The sequence below is a fragment of the Mugil cephalus genome, chromosome 5 (assembly GCF_022458985.1).
Source record: "Mugil cephalus isolate CIBA_MC_2020 chromosome 5, CIBA_Mcephalus_1.1, whole genome shotgun sequence".
NCBI lineage: Eukaryota > Metazoa > Chordata > Actinopteri > Mugiliformes > Mugilidae > Mugil > Mugil cephalus.
In genome coordinates, this window is record NC_061774.1 from 21,065,317 (window position 1) to 21,089,233 (window position 23,917).

Sequence of the window (23,917 nt, forward strand, 5' to 3'; positions counted from 1 at the left end):
TGAAGACCGTTAAGAAATTCAAGAGGTGAAGTTTAAGTCACATAGACTTTATTCCTCATTCATTCAGTGATACATAGAACTTCTTACACAACAAACAGTACTTGAGGAGAATGCACACTACTACCTGCAGTTTAATATCTCCACAGAGTTTTAACTTCCTCTTTGTGCTTTCAGCAAATCCATTGTTTTAACACTGTTTGATCCAAGCGCCCCAGAGTGACGAGCTAAAACCACTGGATCCAATAGGTACGACACACTCGAATGATTCAGTGTAACTCCAGCCCTACTACATCTGTTTATATTTACTACGTTTAAGCCAAAATGTCTCGAGGCACAGATCTCAGGTTTCTATGGACATCTTAAAATGAATACCTGTCAGAGAAAAACTCTGGACACACAAGGTTAAATGTCAGATTTTTCACTTACATGCAGATCCAGACAAAAATATGAGTATTTTCAGGGGTGAAATCTCCACAGTAGGCGAGTTGAGCATCTTTTTAAAAATTCTTTTTTAATCAATGTTTTCTATAAGGCCAGAAATAAGGTCTTGGTGCAGGCTGGCTCACTGATACCCAATTTAATTAACACAAAGAATGAATAATACATGCATTTCAAGAGAGAAAGACTTTCTCCTCTGGAGTAAAGCATAGAAAATCTCATCTGCACTGCAGATGTGATTCAAAGTAAAATAAGTTATGTAGGTCTGAACGTTGTTGTGTCTACCGAGTGCAGATCGGGTTTAGTTTGGTTTTAGTCCGAGTTGCTGATATTATTGTGATTCACCTCTGACTGCAGAGGTCCCAACACTGATAACTAATAACTTCAAATAAATAGCTTCATTCACGTACACATGATTCCTTTTAAAAACACGTACTGGGCTCAATTTACACACAGCAGACTGAGCACTAACCAACATCTCAAGAGTTTGAATTTAGTTTTCGAGTTAACGTGACTTCACTGACAAACATCAGAGGCAGCAGCAGCTGTGATCCAGATACAGAAACAAAAGGATCCTTAGTAGTAGTTCAGTAAACGCAAATAAGGACGGGAGCTGGATGAGGATTAAGGAGCAGTGTGTGATAGTACTGCTGGATTATGGGTACTGTAGTTGGTTGCTGTGTTGTAAGTTATACAGCTGAAGAGAAGTGCAACTTGTGTTTCAAGATGATGTGTGTGAGCAGTTCTCTAAATGAAGAGGACGCACCGACAATGTAAGCTTTATTTTCACTTTCAGAACACATGGGAAGCGTATGGCGTCATCAGTGTTAGAAATGTGCTTTAAAATGTGCAAATATAATAGACGAGAGAACAGGAGACGGGTGCTGCAGTAATGTGGTTGGCCACCGGATAGAAAAAGCTGGCAGCGGAGCCGCCCGTGGCTCTCCCTACCAGCTCTATTAATACATCCGTGATGCAGGAGTAGTGTTCTGCTGAGATCAGACGGGCGGGCACATGACGAGACGGAGAAAGAGGAGCAGAGCAGAGCGACTTAGGGGCTCAAACATGAGCCTTAAACAATGACCAGACTGACAGAGACAGACGGGCGCAGCGGTAACACAGCAGCAGACGTGTTTGTGAAGGTCAAGCTCGTTTCCTCAACATATTTCAAAAGAAAAGCTCTGAACATCGCTAAACCTCATGTAAGCTAACAAACCTCTCAAATAATAAAGATAAATCTGCATCACTGCATCACAGTTTACTGTCTGCACCTTGGTGTGGGAAGCTTGGCGGGGCTAGCGTGCCTTTAATCAACCAAACGTGGGGCTGTGTTTTTATTAAAGCGTGCTGAATGTGTCCTGGGATGTCAACCTGTAACTCATGTTTCTGTGTTGCTGGCCCAGTTTTACAGCTCCTCGCTCTCGTACAGCGGGGCGGTGTGCTGGGCGGGGCTCTCCACCGTCAGGGCAGGAACGTGGCTCAGAGACGACAGCAGCTTCAGCGTCTTGGAGCCGGGGGGCGCCGTTTTCATGGGCTGTGTGGTACGAGCTGAGGGGTGGGCAGAGAGAAGTCAGGTTATTCGTTCACTGATGAGTGATATTAGTTTGTTGTGCTGCTTTGTCGATCCGCATCTTAGCTATAGTGGATCTGGAGTGCTGCTAATCTCCCACATCCAGCAGAGAGAAGCTGGCTTTCAGAGGCGTCTCTTAGGGTCCAGCAGATAACACCAGAGGACACACCGCGAGCAGCAGCGACTCATTCTCGTGGCTGGACTCGGACTTAAAATTCTTCTCATGCCAGGTGTCTGAAAATAACCCTTCTACTCTACACAGCATGGCTCAGTGCCAGATATGTGACCAGCGCATATTTAGAGGAACAATGCTCCCACAGCTCTCTGATATTATTCTCTCAAAGGCTTAATGTATTCTTAGACTGACCAGTTTATTTATAACACGACGAAGGGCAAAAGCATCATTATCTGAATGAATAATACATTATAACTTATATAAGTGTTTTTAATTATGCACACTAATGCCAACTCTTATCTCCGGTCAAACATGCACCGTGTAATGTTTAGTGTTGCCTGGATTAGAGTTGCAGAGCAGTCAAAGACGACGTTTCAGTTTGTTGCACAGGTGTTTAATAAATGTGCATGTGTTAAGGTAACATGTAATTATCAGCTATGGCTATCAGGATACCAACGATGGTCATCAATAGATCTTACATTATATGCAACCTTAAATCCAATGTAGTGGATATCGTAAAACTATCATAAAGCTCATTTGTTTTGTAGCACACAGTATGTAAAGACTTGAATCAGGTATCACTAGACTTTATGTCATTTAATCTAAAATTATATGATGTCCAAAACATGGAAAACATGGCTTTTAAAGTGGACCGCGTCCGCTAATTTAGTCTAAACCTAAGTCTATTTACAGTCTCATTATTAACCTTGGCTTGTTCTCTGATGGGTCGTGATGGGGGTGCAGGAGCTCACAGAGAACATGCAAACTCCACACAGACAGTCTCCAGCCAAGTTGTTGGGGTTTGGAGGATTCCTTGCTTTAACTGAGCTACTAAGAAACTCAAGGGTGAGTAGATGTGTCCAAACATTCATTGGGAGTTTATGCAGAAATATAAACTCTATGACACAATGAGGCAACACGTCTGGAGAAGCTTTGCTCTTCCACTCTTCTACTTTCAATGTCAGAAAATACACATTTGACCAGTCAGAGTAATGAGTAGGGATGTTTGCTGACTGTATAGTGCCTTTGTTTAGTAGCGTTCGTCTCCAAAACACACAAGCCATGATGTGGAACTGAACTATTTTCATGCACACTAGCTGAAAACTCCACTGATTATTGAAGGAACTTTACCTCAAGTCTACATACATGCAATAAACTAAGCTCTTTGGATGCTTGTTTGCAACATAAGAGTTGTGCTTCAGATGAAGTGGTCTAAACTCACTTTCAGGTGTAACAAAGAGCTCTCCACAGAGCAGATGGCGTGTTATGTGATCAAGCGACTGGAAACCCAATAGCTGTGTTGTATTTTCCTCCATAGTTATGGTCCTGACTCAGTGGTCATGCAGTATTCTTTTAGGTGAGCTCAACAGCACGGCGGCTCACCGTCATCAAGTTTCCGCTTGATCGCATAACGCGGCATTTGTTTGACGTGTTCCAGGGGACAGAGCTGGATTCACCGTGGCACTGAGCACACAGCACTCTCCATCTGCTGTTTGATTTTACAGCCTGCGCTTCTATGGTAACTAGCAGCCTATCTCATACAGCAGACAGATAGCTGAGACGGGCCCTTTAAAGCACATTTGCATGGGAGAAGATGAACACACTTACTGCCTATGTCCAGCCTGGCGTTGCATGTGGACATGCCAGCTTCATTAATGGCGGAGAGAGTGTACCAGCCAGCGTCGGACTTCATCACCCTCTCTATCAACAAGCACTGCCGGCCTGAACCGTCCTGGTACAGACTGTGGAGAGATTTTTAAAGTTAACACAGAGACCAAAAACGTTCTGATACAGGCTGAATATGTCAAAGAACTAATACACATGATTGTCTTTATTGTGCTATAGTCCAGTTTGAACAGCACCCACTTTGGCACATGCTGAACATGATATAAATATAATTTCTGAAAGAGAATTATAGACCGAAATTTACAAATCCTATGACACCATCTCACTAGCAATACAGTTACCACTTTATCTTGATCAGTTTTAATAAAAATTAAACCCACGCGGAAGTGCCAAAGGGCCACAGTTCCTCAAATGACCACTAGACCAGGGGTCTTCAGTGTTTTTAAGGGCCCCCAAACTGATGGAGATTAAGTAGGGACCCCCTACCTACCTATTATGTCTTTTATATTAAACTCTGCCTGGTTCTATTTATAAATATACATTATTATTACCATTTTGCATTCAGATATGTTGGATTCATGTTAATGTATATTTAAATACATTTAAATTTATGTGGGGAAATTTAAAAAAAAAAAGTGTAACCAACCAAAGATTTTGCGCCCCCCTGCAGTACCTCTGTGGACCCCTAGGGGTCACAGATCCCCTGTTGAAGGCCTATGCCCTAGATCTCTCCCATGTTAAAATATCCAACTTTACAGAAGAAATGTTTACAGCTGGGTACAAAGATATTCTCTTGTGAATTTTTGACCTGCACCTATTTGTTAACTAGTGTTTCATCCTGTTGGTTCTCCTACAAGGAAGGCCTCTCACTGAGGAAATCATTCATAGTCATATTAGGAAGAAGAAAAAGGAGTTTGATGTGAACTAGTGAAGTGCAGTTAGAAACTAGCTAATAACTTCAGCAGACACACCTCATTCTGTTGGGATCGATGCGCAGCATGTCTTTATCCTTCTTCCAGTAAAGCTGCGGCGGAGGGGAGGCATCCACTTTACACTCTAACCTAACAGTGTCGCCCTCTAGAGCTCTGGAGTTCGACATCTTCTGTATGAAGGTTGGAGGACGGAGAACTTCCTGAGCTGCAGAGGAAGAAGAGGAAGAGGTTGCACCAGAAGTTAAATTCTGCTTTACAAGGTAATACTGTTGTAGAACTGCAGATCATCAGTAATCAGTGGGCAACATTTACAATACACCATGAATGTCGTGTTGTTTTTTCACCTATTACATCGAGCCTCATGGTGAATCTGCTCTCCCCGGCTCTGTTCCTGGCTACACACTCATACACACCGGCGTGATGCACTGTGACAATCTCTATGATGAACGAGTGCATCCCTTTCTCACACACCAACATTTTATGGTAGTCGTCCGGGCGGATGGCTTTACCATCCAGGTACCAGCAGACATCTGGTGTTGGGAGGCCTCCAACCTGAATTCATTAAAAGATGAGCGATTTCATTCACCGTAGCTTTGCTTTGAACAATCAAGTTTGCAGTGGCTTTGTGTGTACTGTTGTATAACCTGTATTCCGGTGTTGAGTGCCTCGGTAAACCTGCATGTGTGTGTTTTAATGATTTACCTTGAAGTCGATCCTGCAGAAGCGTCCCTCCTCTACTGTGAGGTCTGGGGGGATCTGCAGGAAGCGAGGGCCGTAACATTTCTCCTGGATAGCTGATCCCTCGTTGCTCCTGTCGTCCGTTCCTGAGTGGTGCCTCCCCCTGCCGACACACGGTTTATTTATAACCTCGCTTTCAATGACTGAATTTTACAGTCCATTGGTGACACACACACACACACACACGTAACCATATTAACAGGGATCTCTGTTTCTGTTTCGGTCCTTTGACAGCATGGATACTGCACAAGGGACCGCAGCCCTGTGCATCCCTGTTGGGCAGATGGCGTTATTAGACCTGAGATTTCAGAATAACCTAGGGCCCCACACTTTGTAGAGATTAAGTTAACAAAGGTTATAAATAGGGATGGACAAATACTTTCCTGGAAATGTTCAGTCCTACATCAAACTTTCAAAATGAACTTATTTAGAAAGTCGTACTACCAGACTCAGCAAGATTTTCAACTACTGCGAGATAAATAAAAGTATTATCTTATCTTGTTTAAGTAGCGGCTTGTATGATTTAAACACCGGGTAGCAGTGTGAAGGTCAGCTATAATAATATTCTTTTTCAACCACATCATTTCAGACATGCTGGTTTATTTTTATAACTGCATAGATAAATACAGTCGTGCTGGACAGGGATATCCTATGTCCAAGGTTGTAATGTCAACATTGGTTAATAATTATTGTGCGTTATAGACGGAGGCTTATTTACCATAGTCCACCTTTGTGTCTTCCTTCTGGTGATTCTGGCTGCAACGGAAAACAGATGAATATAAACAAAGGTAATTACAGGTTTCTCATCGCAGTGGTCCAGGGGATGACAAAATACCAGGAGGGTAACTCTGTGCTGTGTGTGTGTGTGTGTGTGTGTGTGTTGGGGCACAATAGTTCTGTTGTCACCAGTAAAAGGGGCTGGTTCTCAGAAAGCAGGCTACAAATAGCTTCTGACAAACCTTGTTGGCTTCTGAGGGCGATGTGTTTGTGGAAATGCATGCATGGATGCATGCATGTGTGTGTGTGTGTGTGTGTGTGTGTGTTTGTGACAAAGAATAGATGGTGCAAAGCCCTTTACGGGACAGAGGCTTTTTGACAGAACAATCCTGCACTCACACACTGAAGCTCGCTGCTCGCTGCTGATTATACTGCCGGGCTTTTTTCAGCTTTGGGCCTGGGAGCCCATCGGGGGGCCCCGACAGGGAAAGTGGTCATTCAAACCTAAATGACTGTATTAATGTGAGATCTTTACCTAATAGCTACTGGGGTTTTGGACCAGAGGCGATAAAAGTGTCAGCACTGCAGTGCAACCTAAAACCTGCTGTTGACACAGAAGGAGTTTTATAATAAATACGACGGCCAGTGACAGAATAAATGTTGTTGTACCTGGTCGAGTGAGTCTGAAAGACTGTCTTGGTCAAACATGTAGGTAGCGTTGTCTGGACCCAACAGCCTGCGAGCCATACGCTCCTCATAGGACAGTTTCTGTCAAAATGAAGCTTCGTATTGGTAAATTATGATTTTTTCACACACACATAGAACGTGTGTTACTGGTAGTTTTGCTTCACTACAGTTAACGTTTGTTTCACACACTGTGAGTAAGCGGCAGTCTGTGTGATGATGTGGGGTTTAGGTTTTGTGAGGATGAAATGGAGGGTTTCTTCACTTCCAACACAGTTTGCAGGACACACACAACACACACACACAGAAACACTACACACTAAACACCACACACACACACACACACACACACCTGGCTGTTTCTCCTCCTGGCCTCCTTTGAACGAAGCTTCTTTTCCAGATCCTGGATCAGGGCGTCCTTGGAGCCTTGGATGTCTCCGTCCGTGGAGCGAGCGGATGAAGGACGAGGGGCGACGGACTTCTTCAAGATCGGTTTGGGAAGGCTGGCGGGCAGGAAGAGAAAGACAGGAAGGAAGAGGTCACATGGAACAGGAACAGGAAGCACAGGGAAGACCCCAGTTTTAATCCCATAATAATTTATGCTATAAAACTTAGGGTAATATTGAATATTACATTTCATCGTAATGGGAAATGTGCTACATCCTAATTTTAACAGATCGTCTGTCATGAAAAACTTGCATAACTCAATTTAGAATTTGATTTTAATCTCTGAGGTATCGGGTAGATAATGGTTGATGCAGAGGTTATGTAATTGAATTTATTTTCCAAGTATATTCCCCTTCAGTTGGCAGTTTATTAGATACACTAAGCTAAAACCAATACAGCCTAATACAACAATAAATACAACCTTTATGAATATTATAACGCTCCATTTTTGTTACAGCTGCATTACAAAAGGGCTGATTGAACATTAATATGGATGCAGTAGTTTCTGTTGGACTATGCTGTATCAGGCACAGAGAATCACCCTCGCTGATATAAAAGCGACAAAATAATACAAACACCAACCAGCCTGCGCTCGCCAATCGGACGCACACTTCAACTCACATGCTTGGCGTCGCCTTATAGTTGGCGGGCAGGGAGACCACAGCAGGCGGTACCCTGTTCTGACTGCTGGGAGGGTTGGGCTGTGGGGCAGAGGGGGAGGTAGAGGAGGAGGAGGGGGAAAGAGGAGAGCGGGGGAGGGAGGGGGACACTGGCAACGGCTGCTGCGGAGGGAAGGCCGGGGAGGACGGGGCCCTCATGGGGAGGAGAGGGCTGGAGGGCGCGAGCGGGGAGCGGGAGGGGGAGGTGGAGGGGTTGGGGAAGCTGGAGGTGGGAGACAGTTTAGAGGAGAACGGGGACTGGGAGGGCAGCACAGAGCAGAGGTAAGCAGCGGACGCGGACATGGTGTCCTGGTTGGCCGGCAGCGAGGCGCTGCCGAGGCCCGTGGCACTGGGCACGCTGGGAGTCAGGGTGATGGTGGAGCGCATGGTGGTGCGTGGCAGATTGGAGGAGGGGGACGGGAAAGGGGAGGAAGAGGTGCTGGTAGAGGGACTGAGCAAAGGGGTGCCAGAGGAAGGAGGAGGTGCAGCGGAGAAGGCCGGGGTGGAAACGGGAGAGTTGAGGCTGGATGAACTTGGGGACGACTTGGCCGTTCCGTTGACCTGAGTCTGGATGTGTGTCTGAGCCGCTGACTGGGTTTGGTTCTGACTGAGGTTTAGCGACTGAAACTGGGACTGGGTCTGGGTCAGAGACTTCGACACGGACTGAGACTGAGAAAAAGACTGACTGTGTGTGGTTTTAGTTTGACTCTGCGCCTCCATGACATTTTGACTGGTCTGGACGGCGCTGAGGTTCTGCTCTGAGTTATTCTGGTTCTCCTGAGCTTCCCTCAACACACTTTCATAGCTGGGCGCTTGGAAGGACGGCTGTGACTGAATGAAATGCCTCGGCCGCTCGTAGTTGAAGGCACTGGGAGGGAAGGCGCTCGGGGTGAAGGTAGGCAGGTCCGACAGGTTCATGGTGTTACCTCCTGACTGGGCGGACTGGAAGGGAGAAAATACTCAGACATCACAAAAAAATAAGTAAGGATGCCACTTTATAAAAAAAAAATAAAAAAATCTTACTGCGAAGTTGAGTTTGCTCGGCGTGAACAGCTTGGGTGTTGGGGCTTTCTCTCTGACTTGTGCCGGTGGTGGTGGAGAGGGTGGAGGAGGGCTGGGCGTACAGGCTCTGAATATGACCTCTGGCGACTTCTGGCCCTCTGAGCTCAGGGCACTCTCCTCCTCGCTGCGACCAAAGGGTTCCTCAGAGGAGTAGTTGGCCGGCTGAGGCTCAGGGAAACTGGCAGATAAAGACACACATGTTTAAAAACTGACCCATGAGTGAAATATGACGACGAAAAGTGGCAAGCGCACTCACAATCTGTTACATAATGTATATGCAAAGTCTGTAGCTGAATTAAATGATAACCCTTTACTCAATATCCCAACATTTAAAGTCCATATCTTCACAAAACCTGTGTGTCCTAATCCACAGTTTGGAATCTAAAAACATCAGTAAACCTAGAAAAGTAAAACATCCAGGTGGGGCAAAGTTGATACAGTGGGGTAAGAGTAAATCATGAGAATTTACTTTTTTGTGAGTCAGTCTGCACCATTAAGATCCACATGACCACTGGTGAACAAACAATGAACACCCGAAGCTACAGTCTACACAGCGTTTCTAAATGAAAATACCAGCGGGCCTGTCTAACGAGAGGAGCAGATATGCCGCGGCCCCGCTCTCATTTCAACCCACTCGGTAGTTTTCTTCCTGTAATACCAGGCCTGGCTGGTCCTCCGCTTTTCTAATAGGAAAGAATGTTGTTCCCATGACTACCACGCAGTCCCGGCTACGCAGGAGAATGATGACAATAGCAGTCTCTTTTCTTCTCCCTCTCTCACAGATTTACTTACTTACACACTTGTTCACATGCTTACTGTGTTTCCTCCGGTTTCCAGACGGCGCATGATCCTTCTAAATTGCCAGCATCAGCTGACCAAGAGTGGGAATCTGTATTCTTGATAAAACACACTAATGGATGCACATTGTTTTTTTTTTTAATTATTTATTTTTGGGTAATACTTAGAGAACTTTTGAACTTGGATGAATTTATAATTTAGTTCGGCTCAAGATAAATGTTTTACAGACGTAGTTTTGCAATGTCTACAACTAGTGCCCCCGCATTGGCTTTCCTACTAAATTTCACTGAGGTTTTTAGACTTTGATTGAAATTTGGACTTAGAGTTTATTGATTCACAAAGGAAAATGCTTAGTCACAGTTGCACATAAAAACACTCTAGAAAACCACTAGTAAAAAGAAAAATATGTGTAAGATAGTTGAATAAAAAAAAGATTATAATGAATAAAAATACATTTAAATAATAAAATCTAATAATATAAATATATTAATTTAAAATAAAAATAATAACAATAAATAGAAATAATAATAAATAATAAATGCATATACTATATAAATAAATAATATATTAATAATATACTTATAAAAAATAAATAATAATAAAACTAAATATATTAATTTTTATATGCAAAAATTAGAAGATTTCCTTTTGCACAGGAGAGCACTTATAAACCTCCAACCTGCACTGAAGTTGAGATGGCAGATAATATTTTAGATAGATAATACTTGCACTGAGGACGTATCATTCATGCTTCACATAGACATTTTGACTTTTGCCCAAACAGAAAGTGTACACAGTAGTTGCTACTAATTACATAAACAATGTCTCCGTTAGGTAAGTGCACACACTGGGTCCACGCACAACTGTTACAACTGAATGTACGACATTATCCGTTACACCTGTTCCTCGCAAAGTCAATATTAGTAAATTTACGCAAACAGAAACCAAAGCGCTGATCAATCAGAGCTCAAAGACATGTCAACGAGTTATCAGTTCATTCACTTATACTTATCTCATTTATCTTATTTGTGTGCATCGGTGGATACTAACGAGCCTGGTGTGTGATTTAATCCAGCGACAGCGTGTGTGTGCTCGTCAGAGTGTGTATTTGTGTTTGTGCCATTAAGTGGGCAAAGCTATATTGGTCTCGGTATTCGGACATCAGCTGGCAGGTGCAGACACTATACTGGGGACCCAACCCTTTTGACTCACACATACACACACACACACACACACAAAGAAGTGTACAGCATTGTGTGCCAGGCTGTCCTAAGTCACATGTATGACCACGACAACATGCTATGTTTTGAAATATTTTATGAGCTGAATGTTATTTATCTGTGTGCCAAGCAAAACGTAATTTATTCTCAAGACAGTTCCAGAAAATAAGGATGACATTTTTATTATAGAAATGACCAACCCGACGAGATAACACAACTGGATTCACACTTATTTACATTCAACGCCGCCTTCACATGCTGTATCACTGTATTTTAATAGCTCTGTGGGCAACATTTAAATCACTTTCCGCATTAAATGATATTTTGATGACAGCCTAGTAATGGAGTCAAGATGCTAAAGAGATAGAAAGAAAGAAAAAGAGAGCCTCTGGAATGGGGAAAGCAACTGGGAAAAGGTGAATGAACTAAATGGTCGACTGCCAACATGCAAAATGTCTCAAAGGATTATTTTCATTTTCTCATTTGAAAGCTTTCTTCACCCTGCACTGTGTCCTCATTCATCTCTGATTGTTATTATGGTGGCGGGTTACGTCCAAACCAACAGATGCGCTCCAAGCTACAGATAATCCTGCTCCTCTTCTTCCATTACTAATCGAAACGACTCTCAGATGAACTTACAGTTGGCCAAAGAACCTCAACGTGACCTTAAAATTCAGACTTCTGCCAACGGTTTCTGAACAACTGTTGTTGTGTGCAGCACTGAGGAGCGGGGGGGCTCTGAAGGACACAGACGCCATGTCTGATCTTCACATTACACATGAGCTCATGCTCCTGGACACTGATACAGAGGGGACAGGCTACTCTCAGCCAAACGTACTTCACACCCTGGAACTCTCACTGGATCTCCCTATGAACCCAAGTATCAAGTCATGAAATCACACTCTTACTTTATACCCACTAAGCAGCAATACGATATTTCACCGTAGTGCTTTCCAATTTCAAAATTACTACACAGTGGTGGAAATTGGCATATCTTTTCTTTTTTGACTATATTCGTGGCTCAATATCCAAAACTTAATTGCGTTCATAACGTAGAAGTTACGTTTTTCCCATTCTATGAGTTCCAGTGAACGCACCAAATTAGATGTATCAAACAGTCAAATTTCAATTTAATAAATTGTCAAAAAGTAATTATTTCTTTTTTGGACAAAATATTGTGTTTTAGAATATTTACGTAGCTAGTAAACAGAAAAACATTTCACTTGACGTTTTGAACTTGAAATTGAAAATGTCAGCAGCGCGGAAAAAAACCCCAACAACTTCATTTCAATTATCTGACAACTAGTCCCCCGCTGGTCCGTCTGAAACAGCGAATGACACAAATCCCCCTAAAATAGAATAAAGTTCACTTTCCAAGCGCTCTAAACATAGTTTGACCTTTTAAGGAGGACACGGCATATTAGGTTTCCATGATATCAACAAGGAAGGGAAATTAACCTGTTTAAACTACCGCGCAGGAATACATTATGGAGATGAAACGTTAACTCCAGGCAGCTCAAACAAAAGAAAAATAGTCCCTGATAGATTGAAAGTGAGAACGCGCTACCGGTGCAGAGACAAAGTCTTACCTTTTTATAGGTTTCTACCCCGCTGTCCTTATGTCCTTACACCTCAGTAATGGCTGAATGAAAGCAGACTTTCTCTGCAGGGAAAGGGTCCAGGCTCCGCGGAGGAGCTGGAGGCTGGACTGCAACAGGTGACACCGCGCGCTCACGAGGAGCCCGGAGAGCCCGCGCGGGTCCGACAGAGTCAGACAGGTTTATTTTTCCAAAAGCTCAGCATCGCCTCCATGCTGGTTCAAAACCCAGGCGACTCCTCTCCGACTCACTCCTGTCAGCCACCTTGTTGTTTAAATTCGCCGTATTTTTTTTTTTTTTTTACAGTGCGTTTTATGCCTTTTATGTGTCTCTGATTTATTATTAACACGCATACTAATTTAACGAAATTCTCACGGTTGACTGCTCTAACGTTTATAATACAACAGCGACCTCATCTGGAGGAAAAGAGAAACGACAACCGCTATGACGGATCAAATTAGATGTAGATGCAGGTGGACTGAGGCCAAGGGTCAAAGGTCACCGAGAGCAAGAAAAAATTAAAAAAACACTTTCACTCTCATGCACAGTGAAGAGCACCATAAAACTATTAGTGCATCAGCGGTTTAATATATGAGTGTGTGCATAAACAATAATGTGAGCGTTACGTAATCTTTATGGATGCTACTTGACTGAGACTGATGGTGCATGTGTACTCACTCGGCGGCAGGGATGTTATCTTCTAGAGGGCTGTCTGGCCACTCGGGAGGCGGGAGGTTCACACAGTCAGGCAGCACAGAGGGAAAGCCCTCGCTGGTCGTTCTGGAGGACAAAGTCTCTTGCTGGAACACCGCTTCGTTTTCTTCTCTGAGAGACATGGACTCGTGCTGCCTCAGAGCCTCGATCTCCAGCTGCTCCTCCAGGTCTGCATGTAGCAAAGCAAGAAGGTGACTAGGGTGAACTTGTAACAGATGAGTTAGGGTAACATATACTTATATATATTATATATACTGTGCATATAAAAACGGATGTCTCACCATTGTAAACTTCCAGTATGGCTGAGCAGGAGACACTGCCGAAGGGGTTGGTGACCACACATTTAAACAGGCCCGAGTCTTCAGGGAAGGCCTCAGTGATCACCAGTGTACACAGCTCCTCTGCAGATTTTAACACAAGGCCATCACGATATGCATGTCTTCAGTAGCCAGTGGCTGCATTAGACACATATTCAAAAGTGACCTATGCCTAATTAGTTTGGGATCAATGAATCAAAATCCAGGAGCGTCCACTCAGCCCCTCTGTGCATTTGTGAGATAGAAATCGATGGAACTGAAACGCACAGAAAACTTCTCAAGCAGTTACCTCTGACATCCATTTGGTGCCACCAGTGTGTCAAGTTACAAAACAATCTGGATATTTAAACATAAGTAAACTCAGTAATTTAACAAAATCAAGGCGCCTGTATGTCACAACCATGAAGAGAAAAATAAATATAAGACAACATTTGCTTCTTAGTTTGTTTTCTTTTCTTTCTTTTTCTTTTCTGTTTTTTATCCCTGCGAACAAACGGTACATTCCTCAGTTTTGGAGCCAATGCAATCACAATACCCAATGCAATCAGTAGTCAACACTCACCCGGCACAGATGCAGAACTTGCCTCTGCAAAAAAACAAGAAGAGGAAAACAGTTTCTGAAATAAACTTGCATTTTACATTTTGAACGGATAATGTCAACGTTCCAATAATGCAAATCTGAACTGCTGCCAGGTTATTTCCGTTAACCATAATTGATCATAAGCATGAACAAAATGCAAGATGTTTGATTTTTGCCTTTGTGGGCGACATGTGAAGTGACATCGACGACCCGAGCGCACACTCACTCTTGCGCAGTATCCTAAAGTCATCAGAGTCCAGGATTTGCTCGTCCTCTCTGTACCACAAGACCTGCAGGGGTGGTGTTCCCCTCAGTCTGCACTCCAGGACCACCAGCTGACCTTTCACTGTGGACAAGTCATGGAGGCACTGATGATGGTGGTGATTATGATGATGACAAGGATGATGAAGATAAAGATGATTCAGAAAGAAAAAAAAAGAAGAAGAAAGAAGAGACAGTCGGATTAAAAGAGTAAGATTTATTTAACAACTCTACTCTCCATGAACACATATATAGGATATATGTTTGTTTCACCTTAACAAATGTGGGAGCCACTCCATTGCCCGAGTACTGCTGATTGTAGATGGGACTCTGAGTCTGGACACAGAACATATTTGGATAAATTCATGCGCTCATTTGCTTAGGGCCGGCTGCACCTGTATACATTACAGGTTGTTGAGGTGTTGTTTACCAGCGTAAAAACACATGCACGTAAAATCATAAACAGATTTGGGGTGAAAATGATTGTGAAATGATTGTGATTACCCGCTGTGGGCTGACACACAGCGGCTGCACCAGGCTGGAGTGTCTCTGAGCGAGGAAGGTGGAGGAATCTGAGCTGGAGGAGCAGGAGGAGAGCTCTCGGGAGGAGGATGCAGAGGAGGAGGAGGAGATGGTCAGAGACATGGTGCTGGTCTTCTTCTGCACCCTCTGGACACTACGGAGTGGTACAGAACAGTCCAGTCCATCATAAAAGTGTGTGTGTAATCTCAGCACTGATGTTGTGACAATGTAATGTGGACGTAATAATTTCCTCAGAAGTGATGGCTCCCTGGATGCATCTATGTGTGTGTCTGTGTGTTTTTATTTGGGCGAATTACTTGCAGAAGGCTAGTTTCGTGGAGCCACAACTTTTTAAAGGGTTAAAACTTGTTAAGCCGTGTTTCTAGGGTAAAGGTTACAATGAGGTTAGTAGAAACACTAAAAAGGTTGCAAGTGTGTGTGTTCTTGCACAGCTAACTTTCTGAGGACTAGAGTAGTGGACCATCAGAGTGAGGACGTTTTGGGAGAATGAAGAATTTTTGGCTAATTTTCACTTCCTCACAGGCCAGACTGAGAGTTAAAAATTGCAAACAATACAATTGTGGTTTGGGTTAGGATATTTGGTTTAGACGTCGTTATAGCAATGATTGTTCTCACAAAAATAGCCATCCAAACATTTGCGTCTGTGTGCAGGTTTAACTTACTGTGCCATGTTTCAGGCGTTCCAGGAGGCAGTGCCAGGGGTTCTGCAAACACAGAGGCAGACATCTCAGACATCTCCCAACACACATCGTTCAGCAACACGTTGTAACAGCATACACCCAAGTGTGAATACATTTATCTCTATGAATAATAAGTAGTAGTTTTATGAGCGGGACTTGTCGGTAGCCTCTCAGTACAGAAAGCTTTTCCAACAAATGGTAACAAAAGGTGTAACAAAGCAGCCACATGAGCAAGAATTCAACAAAATGCTAAAAACTCAAAACTATATATAGAAAAACAAACATGTGTGACATGTGTTGTTGGTTCCCCAATGATTATTGGTTCTGCTTGCTGAACAAACAATATTTTTCCATAGTTAAAACTAATCTAAAATGTGGTGTATGGCGAGTTATGCAACAACAATTGCGCACTTTTTTGATTGTTTGGGTCTCATAAGCATTGGGTGATTATTAAGCAGTAAAAAACATAATCATCTAAATTTGTTCCTTTATCCAACAACATAACATCTAATTTGCATTGGAAAGCAAAACTGAGTCATCTTGATAATTAACTGGTTGGGATTCGCAAATCCCAGCAGAACAAAAGAATAAAAGGAAAAAAAAACAGCATTTTTAAATGGATTCTGTTTTAATGCAGTGATATGACACAAACCCAGACTAAAATAAAGTTAGCAAAAAGCCACACGTCCTCTCTGACGAAAACTAGATGTTATTATATCTGAATTCAAGTTCAAAATCAGTCATACCATAAATAAACCACACATTCACACTAACGAAAAGACGTGTGCACAGGACTCGCTGTCAGGTCTGCAAATGCATCACTTCATGTGTATCTGATCACTACAGTCTCCATCGAGGTCTCGCTTAATTTGGCAAAATACGGTGTGAGCTAACTAAAGGTGTGTGGAGTCTGTCATCATTTTACACCCAACAGGCCTATAATTTTTGGCCTTCTGCCCTCTGAGGTTCTGTCTTGAGTCCAGAGAAGGAGCTGATGAAGGAGGCTCAGGTTCAGGTTTCCAGGCTAAATTAAACTCTGCCACCTACTAAGCACCACAGAAAGTCTCTTTGACCAGAGAGAAATCTCAGCGTCTCAACCAACAAGATGCATACAAGCAAACAGAGAAAGACAAAAAATCCCGCACAGCCCGAACTGTTTATGTGTCTTCATAAGAGGATCAAAGATTTAGATAAGAAAAAAATAGCTGCAGCATGTGTGACATCCATGTGCACATCCAGTTTCCTGTTCAGATAATCTCTCCAAACAGGTGTGTTTGTGTATGCGTACCTTTTTAAAAGCCCTCTGTTGATACAACAGCAACTGCAGCTAAACCCTTTGTATCAATTGTCTTTGTTACATAAGAGCAGAATGTCTGGCAGCGGCAACAGGCTGCATTCATACAGTGCTGCAAATCTGCTACCTGGCAAGCAACGGACAATAGAGGTATGTGAGCAGGGGCTGCAAGTTCAATCAGTACATTCACATGCAGACTAATGTTTCATGGATGTTCAGAACATGAAAAAATATTTGAATTTGTCGTGAGGAATGTCAACCGCACATCCTAAATATAGTTAATTGAGACAAGTGCTGTTATATTGGATGTAGGAGAATTCCTTTGACATATACATGAATACATGCATGAACATTCAGAATATACCGTGCATCTCAGTTGGAGCTTGTGAAACAGTTTACAACAAACAGCCTTTTTTCATGTTCATAGCCAGCACTTTGTGCGGTACAGGCACCAACTAGCCAACGTTTTGCAAGGCTGATGTACAGTTGCAGGATTGAAATAATTCATTTTCTTTAGCCATGCAAAAATCTGGAATAAACACAGCAAGTATTATATTTGTTGAATGGTCATTTTGGTAGTTTGCTTTGTAGAAAGTTGGGTGATTTAATGATTTAGACAAGCCATATTTAGAAAAGAAAAGTCAAAACCAAAGGGGACAAGATATTTAGACGTTTATCATCTTATGTACGTCAGGCTGAAGAGGCACAGAATCCTACATACCCTCCCTGCGTGGTAACAAAAGATGTCTTTCGAACGCCTTGCTAATGCTACAAGCCTGATGACTATCACTATGACTTTCATAAATGTTGGCCTCCAGACCGACAGAAGAAATAATAAAACCAGTGTTTTTTGTTTGTTTGTTTGTTTGTTTGTTTTTTTTGATAGACTGACTCCAAAGAAGATGTACTGAGAAGGTCTACAGGAGCAGACCCGGAGGTACAAAAGGTCAAGGCAACCATAGATCGGTTAAAAGACATAAAACAAGCACAGAGAGAGTACAGAGATACACAAAATCATCACAAACACATGCAAAAACGACCACAGACGAATTGAGAGACACTGTAACTATCACAATAAAACAAAATAAACACAATAAAAAGACAATGAAACAAATGAAAGTTTATTCATCTTATATGCAACACACGTTGTGCTGATCATTTCTGAACTTGGTGCCATTAGTCATAGATTAAAACAATAACACCTCAGTCTGAGCTCTGGTCAGCGCAGGGACGTCCCTGACTCACATAATAAACTAGTGTGTACAAAGGTTTAGAAACAGATTTCACCTCCAGGTTTGTGCCAAAAATAGCTGCTAACATACCTCCCTGCAGGCTTTATAGCCTGTGCGGTGAGCAGCAGAGGTACAATACAATCTATTTACAAGGTGACTAATTTTAGACCTGGTGCAGAATAAGTAGGACTCTCCGTACGGTATGTTATTGATTAATAGCCCTTGCAGGTGCGATCTTCAATTTGAACCTTCACTTTAAAACAAATTGAGCTTCTGCGACCTGTCAGCGCAACCTAACAAACACATGTTCTGCTAACGTGGCGTCGTGACCCACAGCACACAGCTCTCTTGGTTTATGTGTCAATTAAGGAAAATGGCTGATATATATATTTTTTTTTAACAACATTTAGCCTCTTGGGAAGACATTGTACACACTGGTGCTGTTCCTCAGGACAGAGTGAGGATGTTATCTGTTCAGTGAGCCTCTCAGGGTGAGTCATGGACGGGAAATTCGTCATTTGGTTTGCAATTAAACTCGGTAAAGTGAAGATGTATAGTATGTGTATATAAAGATGTTGCCATTAAAAACAACCCTTTGCCTGCGTCATTTTAGCACGAGTAATCTGTTATGTTCATTAACAGCATGTTTGTGTGGGGTATATTTATTCCTTCTATTTCCAGATCTTTGCTCTCAAACTTTTACTGTAGGTTTTAAATAGATCAATTTATTTTTAAATGATAAATGATAAAATTGAGGATTTTGACAAATAGATTCTAAAAACTTGTTTATCCCGCCTGTTGAGCCAAAGATTCTATGAGAAACCTACACCTACCAGTAATCCACCTGGATAATTTAAACAAACCATCCACTGAGTAATTCCAGCCCTGCATACCCCCAGCAGCTCTCAGCCATGGACGGATTTAGCACAACCGTGGAACATTTTAACTGCAGAGCTGGATAAGTGGACCCTACAGTTATATAAATATGTGGGCTTTGATTGGCAGGTATTCCGTGAAGAAAGAAAATAAATCATCTGCCCCTGCATGAGGCTCTGTGGCCAATACAACAGTGCCCAACATACTGTTAAATATGGTAAACATATTTGCTTTATATTGTTTTATTGATTGGAAGATTCCTTGGGTCATACTAGCAGCTTATTTTTCCCTATAACAAAATCAAATTTCATGTTTACATGTTTTACGTGTCACCTATACATCACTCTCTGGCATTAATAAAAGAAATCTGTGATTTTGTAAGTGATAGGGGCATTGGGGGAATTTCAGAGCTTATAATTTCTTGGAAAACCATTTAAATATGTTGATGACTCATTCTGCGCTGGAGGACATATACAAATTTTGCATCCAATGTAACTGCCCTTACTTTCCCCTGTGTCTCTAACTTCACCAGCAGTACATTGGTCAAACTGACTCTAGTATCCTGGGGACACAGGTGGCGCCGTCTTGCAAGTTTGGAGGCAGAGTCCGCACAGCGCTGTCTGAGAGTGGAGCCATGTTATCGGTGACTCTTCCACACTTCTTCTAGACTCACGGACATTTGTGTTTGGGTAATTCTGCACTCTCTCTACCTCCGCCAGTTACAGAGAAATGGTGGATTAAATACACTGGTTGTGCACTGGTGCACTGGTTGGCGTAAAACCAAACTTAAACATGCATCATTGTTATACGCAGTTACCCACATTATACACAGTTCCAATAAAATTATTGTGACAATGTGATTTATACACATAGGAATAAAAAGAGGAATGTGTCTGAAAATAATATTATTCCAACTCTGTAAAATAACAGCCATCCTTGATTTTTTTTTTTTTTTTGATTTATTTGACATGTGCTTTATTTTTTAGTTTAGTTCAAGTCCCATTCACTTACATGGAGGAGATGGAGCTCATGACCTATATTGCAGTCAGACAGCAGGGGGAGCTCTACCTACTTTGACTTCACTTTTGAGGAGCTGTCATGATGACCACTGATTTTACATTCTATGGTTTAGAGTGACATCACGTTATTGTATTGACAGGCTTTTAGAGGAGACTGTAGGAGACCATAGTATTTGAGTCCAGAAAACTGCATCATAGGTTTTCTGTAGTATTTCCTTATAGCAGCAGAAGACTCAATAACTTTTTTTCTTTAGCTAATAATGATTGAATTAGCAAACTCTACACACTTACTCGTCTACAGCTCTGCAAGCAAATTTTTGAACACACTGCGCCAAATGCTAGTGTGCTAACACACACTAAATGACCATGTGGATGTTTTTTTCCATCGTGTCCTCCTTTTTGTTTTAGCATATTAGCACAGAACACTTAGTACCACATAAAAAAGATTGGATGTAGCCCCACGGTGGGAGCTATTTCATGTCAACACCACTGATAGCAGCCAGGTCCTTGTACAACAAAGTCTCAAAAATCCTCACTCATGAAATGCTAGGTCAATAATTTGGAGCCTTTTGAAAAAGTTTAAATCGTTAAGATTTTAGAGAACAAGGTATGTCTAAGCACATATGGGTCCAAATATAGTCACAACCAAAAAAAAGAAAAAAAAAAAAAGAGTGCAACGACAAAGGTTCAAACACACTTGAATGAATGAACATATAACTGGTTCCACTCCAGCCAGGTGTTGCAACCAACTAGAAACACACCAACAACGTATTGGTGGAGAGGCCTCACTCTAGTGGCCGCGGTGTGAGATTTAGATGACCGTATAACTTTGAGCCAAAAAGTACAGCTGCAGAAGAATTCCTCTGTTTGCCCACTTGGAACTTTTCTCAGTTGCATCATAAAAATAAAATATAAAACGTCCAACTCTCCAGGCCTCCTGACTCCTCAGCTTTGGTGGCTGTGTGCAGGACCAATTTAGCGCAGACTGGGTCACCTGATATCTCCCACCACCAACCAGAGCTCAGTGGCTGAACACAGTGTCGCGCAGGCATGCCAGGCTCGTCCTGCGAACCCCCTCTCCCAACACACACACACACACACACACACACACACACACACACACACACACACACAGTGATTCATATTTGGCTGGTATGGCTTGTGTTGCCTCACCCTGCAGGCTATATAACTGACACACTTCTTTTTTCTTTTTTTTTCACTTGTACCCGCTAAACTCTGGAGCGGATGTAACAGATTTCTTTGGCAACGGGTCGGCGCTCAGATGTTTGAATCCTAAACAACGTACATGCTCACACACACATATCCAACCTCAGACAGATAGATTGATGAATTTAACTGCTGACAGATCGTCTCAGCTGTCCTCCTCTTTCTGACTACAAACTCTTTCGCTCCAGCCTGCGGTATCAATAACATGCAGGAATCAGGAACCTAGTGGCCTTCAACCAACTGAATTACAGCATTCGATATTCTGATTACCATGACTTGCTTTCTCTTGTCTTCTCAACCAATCAAAAGAAGGATCAAGGAGCTGGGTGTTAAACTTCATCCTGTTTAATTTCCTTCCCGTGCCAGATTTTTAAAAAAAATTTTTGGACACAAGCCGCAACAGCAAACAAGGCTAACAAGCTGCTGTATAAGCTGGTATAAGTTGTTACTTACAGGTTACTTCCTGCTTTATTTGTGCTGCCACTGATCTATCCGTGCACACGTGAAACAGGCCCAGCTGCATCCTCACCACAGCTTTACTCCACCTGTAGCGAACTTCAGCCTTACCTGTCGGCTCTTTTCCCAGCGGAGTATGACAACACCAACAGCGAATGAATGCACCGATCCACCAGGGAGATGATCAAATTATTTATCCAACAGTTAAAAGCAAAACTTCGGCGTGACTGCGCGGCCTCCTGTCATGGCTTAGTCACTGGACGCTCCCTTGCTCCGGACGAGCTGACACACACATTAACACACAAATAGAGGTGTGTGTGTGTGTGTGTGTGTGTGTTGAAGGGGTTGCGGTGGTGGAATGGGGTTAGGAGGGAATCTGAGGCTGGTGAGGATCGGGGGGGAGGTGGCTTGAGGAGGGCAGATGGGGGAGCAAATTTAGAGTGGAGTAAATAAAGTGTTCGTCAACAGTGACAGAGCAGAGCCTTGAGCTGACAGGGGTTGTGAATCTCTAATACGCTCCCACGTTCACTCCAGACTACTCAAAATTGCAGCTTTAACCAATTATTTGTTAGACAATTTCATATCTTTTAGGACGGAGAAACCACAAAGACATATGATCCGAAATGACGAAAAGATGGCTGAGGTGTCATGGCTGGAGGCTCAACGAGTTAACGTCATCCAAGAGCGGGAGACAGGGGCCAGGAAACCTGCGACTGGTGCCAGTGAGTCGTCAGTGGACACTTGAGACCCTGAGACAGAGAGAGAGAGAGTCGAACACACAAGTTGACACAGTCGACCTTTTACCCACCATTTATTTGCTAACCGGAATGAAGACGGATAGAATTTAGCTCATGATGAATCTGTTCGCCAAAAGAGACAATGACAAATGACAAAGCAGCTCAGGTCGGTCTAACATTGACAAACAGTCAAACGTTCTTCCCCCAAACTATCACCAGCAGCCTGTACCTTATAAATGAGTCCACTCAGAACTTTGTCAGAGTTCTGACGTGTATTAGAGAGAATCTGGCCAACTCAAATCATGTGCGCCATGTTTGCTACCTCGGATTATTTTCACCATTAATAGGCCTAAAAATGTTATTGCCAACGTCTGTCAATATGTAGAAGGCCTTCACTTAAATATCCCATCAAGTACTTAATTTAAATATCTTAAATGAGCCTGTAAAATGCTTTGTTGTCTCATCAGTCACAGAGCTGTGTTTACCTTCTCCTCAGTCCACCATGGTCATCCATCACAGAGAAAAGTTTGAAATTACTTAGAAAAAATGTACTCAGAAATGGTTAAAATTAAACGACTCTTGCAGTCATTTATTATTATCATTAGTATTATCATTATAACATTAGCATGCTAGCCAGAGGCAACCAAGGCAAAGTTATGCGTCTACTAAATTTGTCTATCTACATTGACATAAATTACATGTACACATGGGTTTCACAGTATATATGACGGTAACTGCTATTTTTCTAAGCCTTTAGTCTAGATAACTAGCTAGCATTAGGCTAGCATGAGATATACATTAATGATGGTATAAAATCTAAACAAACGAAGTTCCATATTCTCAATACACTACATTCAGCTCCCCCTGGTGACTGGCTGCAGTAAAGGTTAAAAGCTCCACCTCCTCCATGTTAGTGGATGAGACTTGGGCAGAACTAAAACACAGTATATGTCAATTACAAACAAAACAAAACAACAACAACAAAAAAACAAAGAGTAAGAGAGTAAGTCCAACTGTAAGTTCAGTATATAAACCAGCATTTCTTTGAAACTAGTGGCGGTAGAGCAGAGCACAGTATTAATGAAACAAAAACACAAATTTATCTAGAGGATGTGTGGGTGGGTAATCGATAATGTGTCTTTACTATTGGACCGTGACTATGGCTCCAAACTCCAAGATGGTGCGGGCCAGTATTCCTCAGAAAATAGCATCAGTTTAGCCAGTGAAGGAAGAGAGGACGCATTGTCCATATTTATGTACAGTCTATGCTCTGAACTATATATACATGAGCAGGTGTCAGCAGTGTCCCTGGGTTCA

At 42.5% G+C, this 23,917-nt stretch overlaps 1 protein-coding gene across 3 annotated transcripts; it reads right to left on the reverse strand.

Annotated features, from left to right (window-relative positions):
• Window positions 1-26: 26 nt before the first annotated feature.
• Window positions 27-22,198, reverse strand: myot (myotilin). Of its 3 annotated transcripts, none has more exons than XM_047584923.1 (18): window positions 21,975-22,197; window positions 15,742-15,783; window positions 15,041-15,212; window positions 14,810-14,872; window positions 14,502-14,643; window positions 14,258-14,281; window positions 13,660-13,779; window positions 13,343-13,547; window positions 9,010-9,226; window positions 7,949-8,928; window positions 7,233-7,383; window positions 6,866-6,964; window positions 6,198-6,235; window positions 5,444-5,582; window positions 5,086-5,293; window positions 4,781-4,946; window positions 3,792-3,925; window positions 27-1,986 (listed from the first exon to the last, which is right to left on the reverse strand). In XM_047584923.1, the coding sequence occupies exons 2-18, from the start codon at window positions 15,747-15,749 to the stop codon at window positions 1,844-1,846; spliced, it is 3,009 nt and encodes a 1,002-aa protein (XP_047440879.1). In that variant the 5' UTR covers window positions 15,750-15,783; window positions 21,975-22,197; the 3' UTR covers window positions 27-1,843. The 3 variants fall into 3 exon arrangements, with proteins under 3 accessions (XP_047440879.1, XP_047440880.1, XP_047440881.1); XM_047584924.1 differs by lacking the exon at window positions 21,975-22,197 and adding an exon at window positions 21,861-21,916; XM_047584925.1 differs by lacking the exon at window positions 6,866-6,964 and having other exon boundaries at window positions 21,975-22,198.
• Window positions 22,199-23,917: the final 1,719 nt, after the last annotated feature.

Excerpts from the sequence above, each read along its gene's own strand:
- myot (XM_047584923.1), bottom strand. Across the intron at positions 14,873-15,040 it reads TGTGTGTCAGCCCACAGCGG|ACTCAGAGTCCCATCTACAA; the intron begins GTAATCACAATC and ends TTCTGTGTCCAG. Across the intron at positions 5,294-5,443 it reads TCTGCAGGATCGACTTCAAG|GTTGGAGGCCTCCCAACACC; the intron begins GTAAATCATTAA and ends TAATGAATTCAG.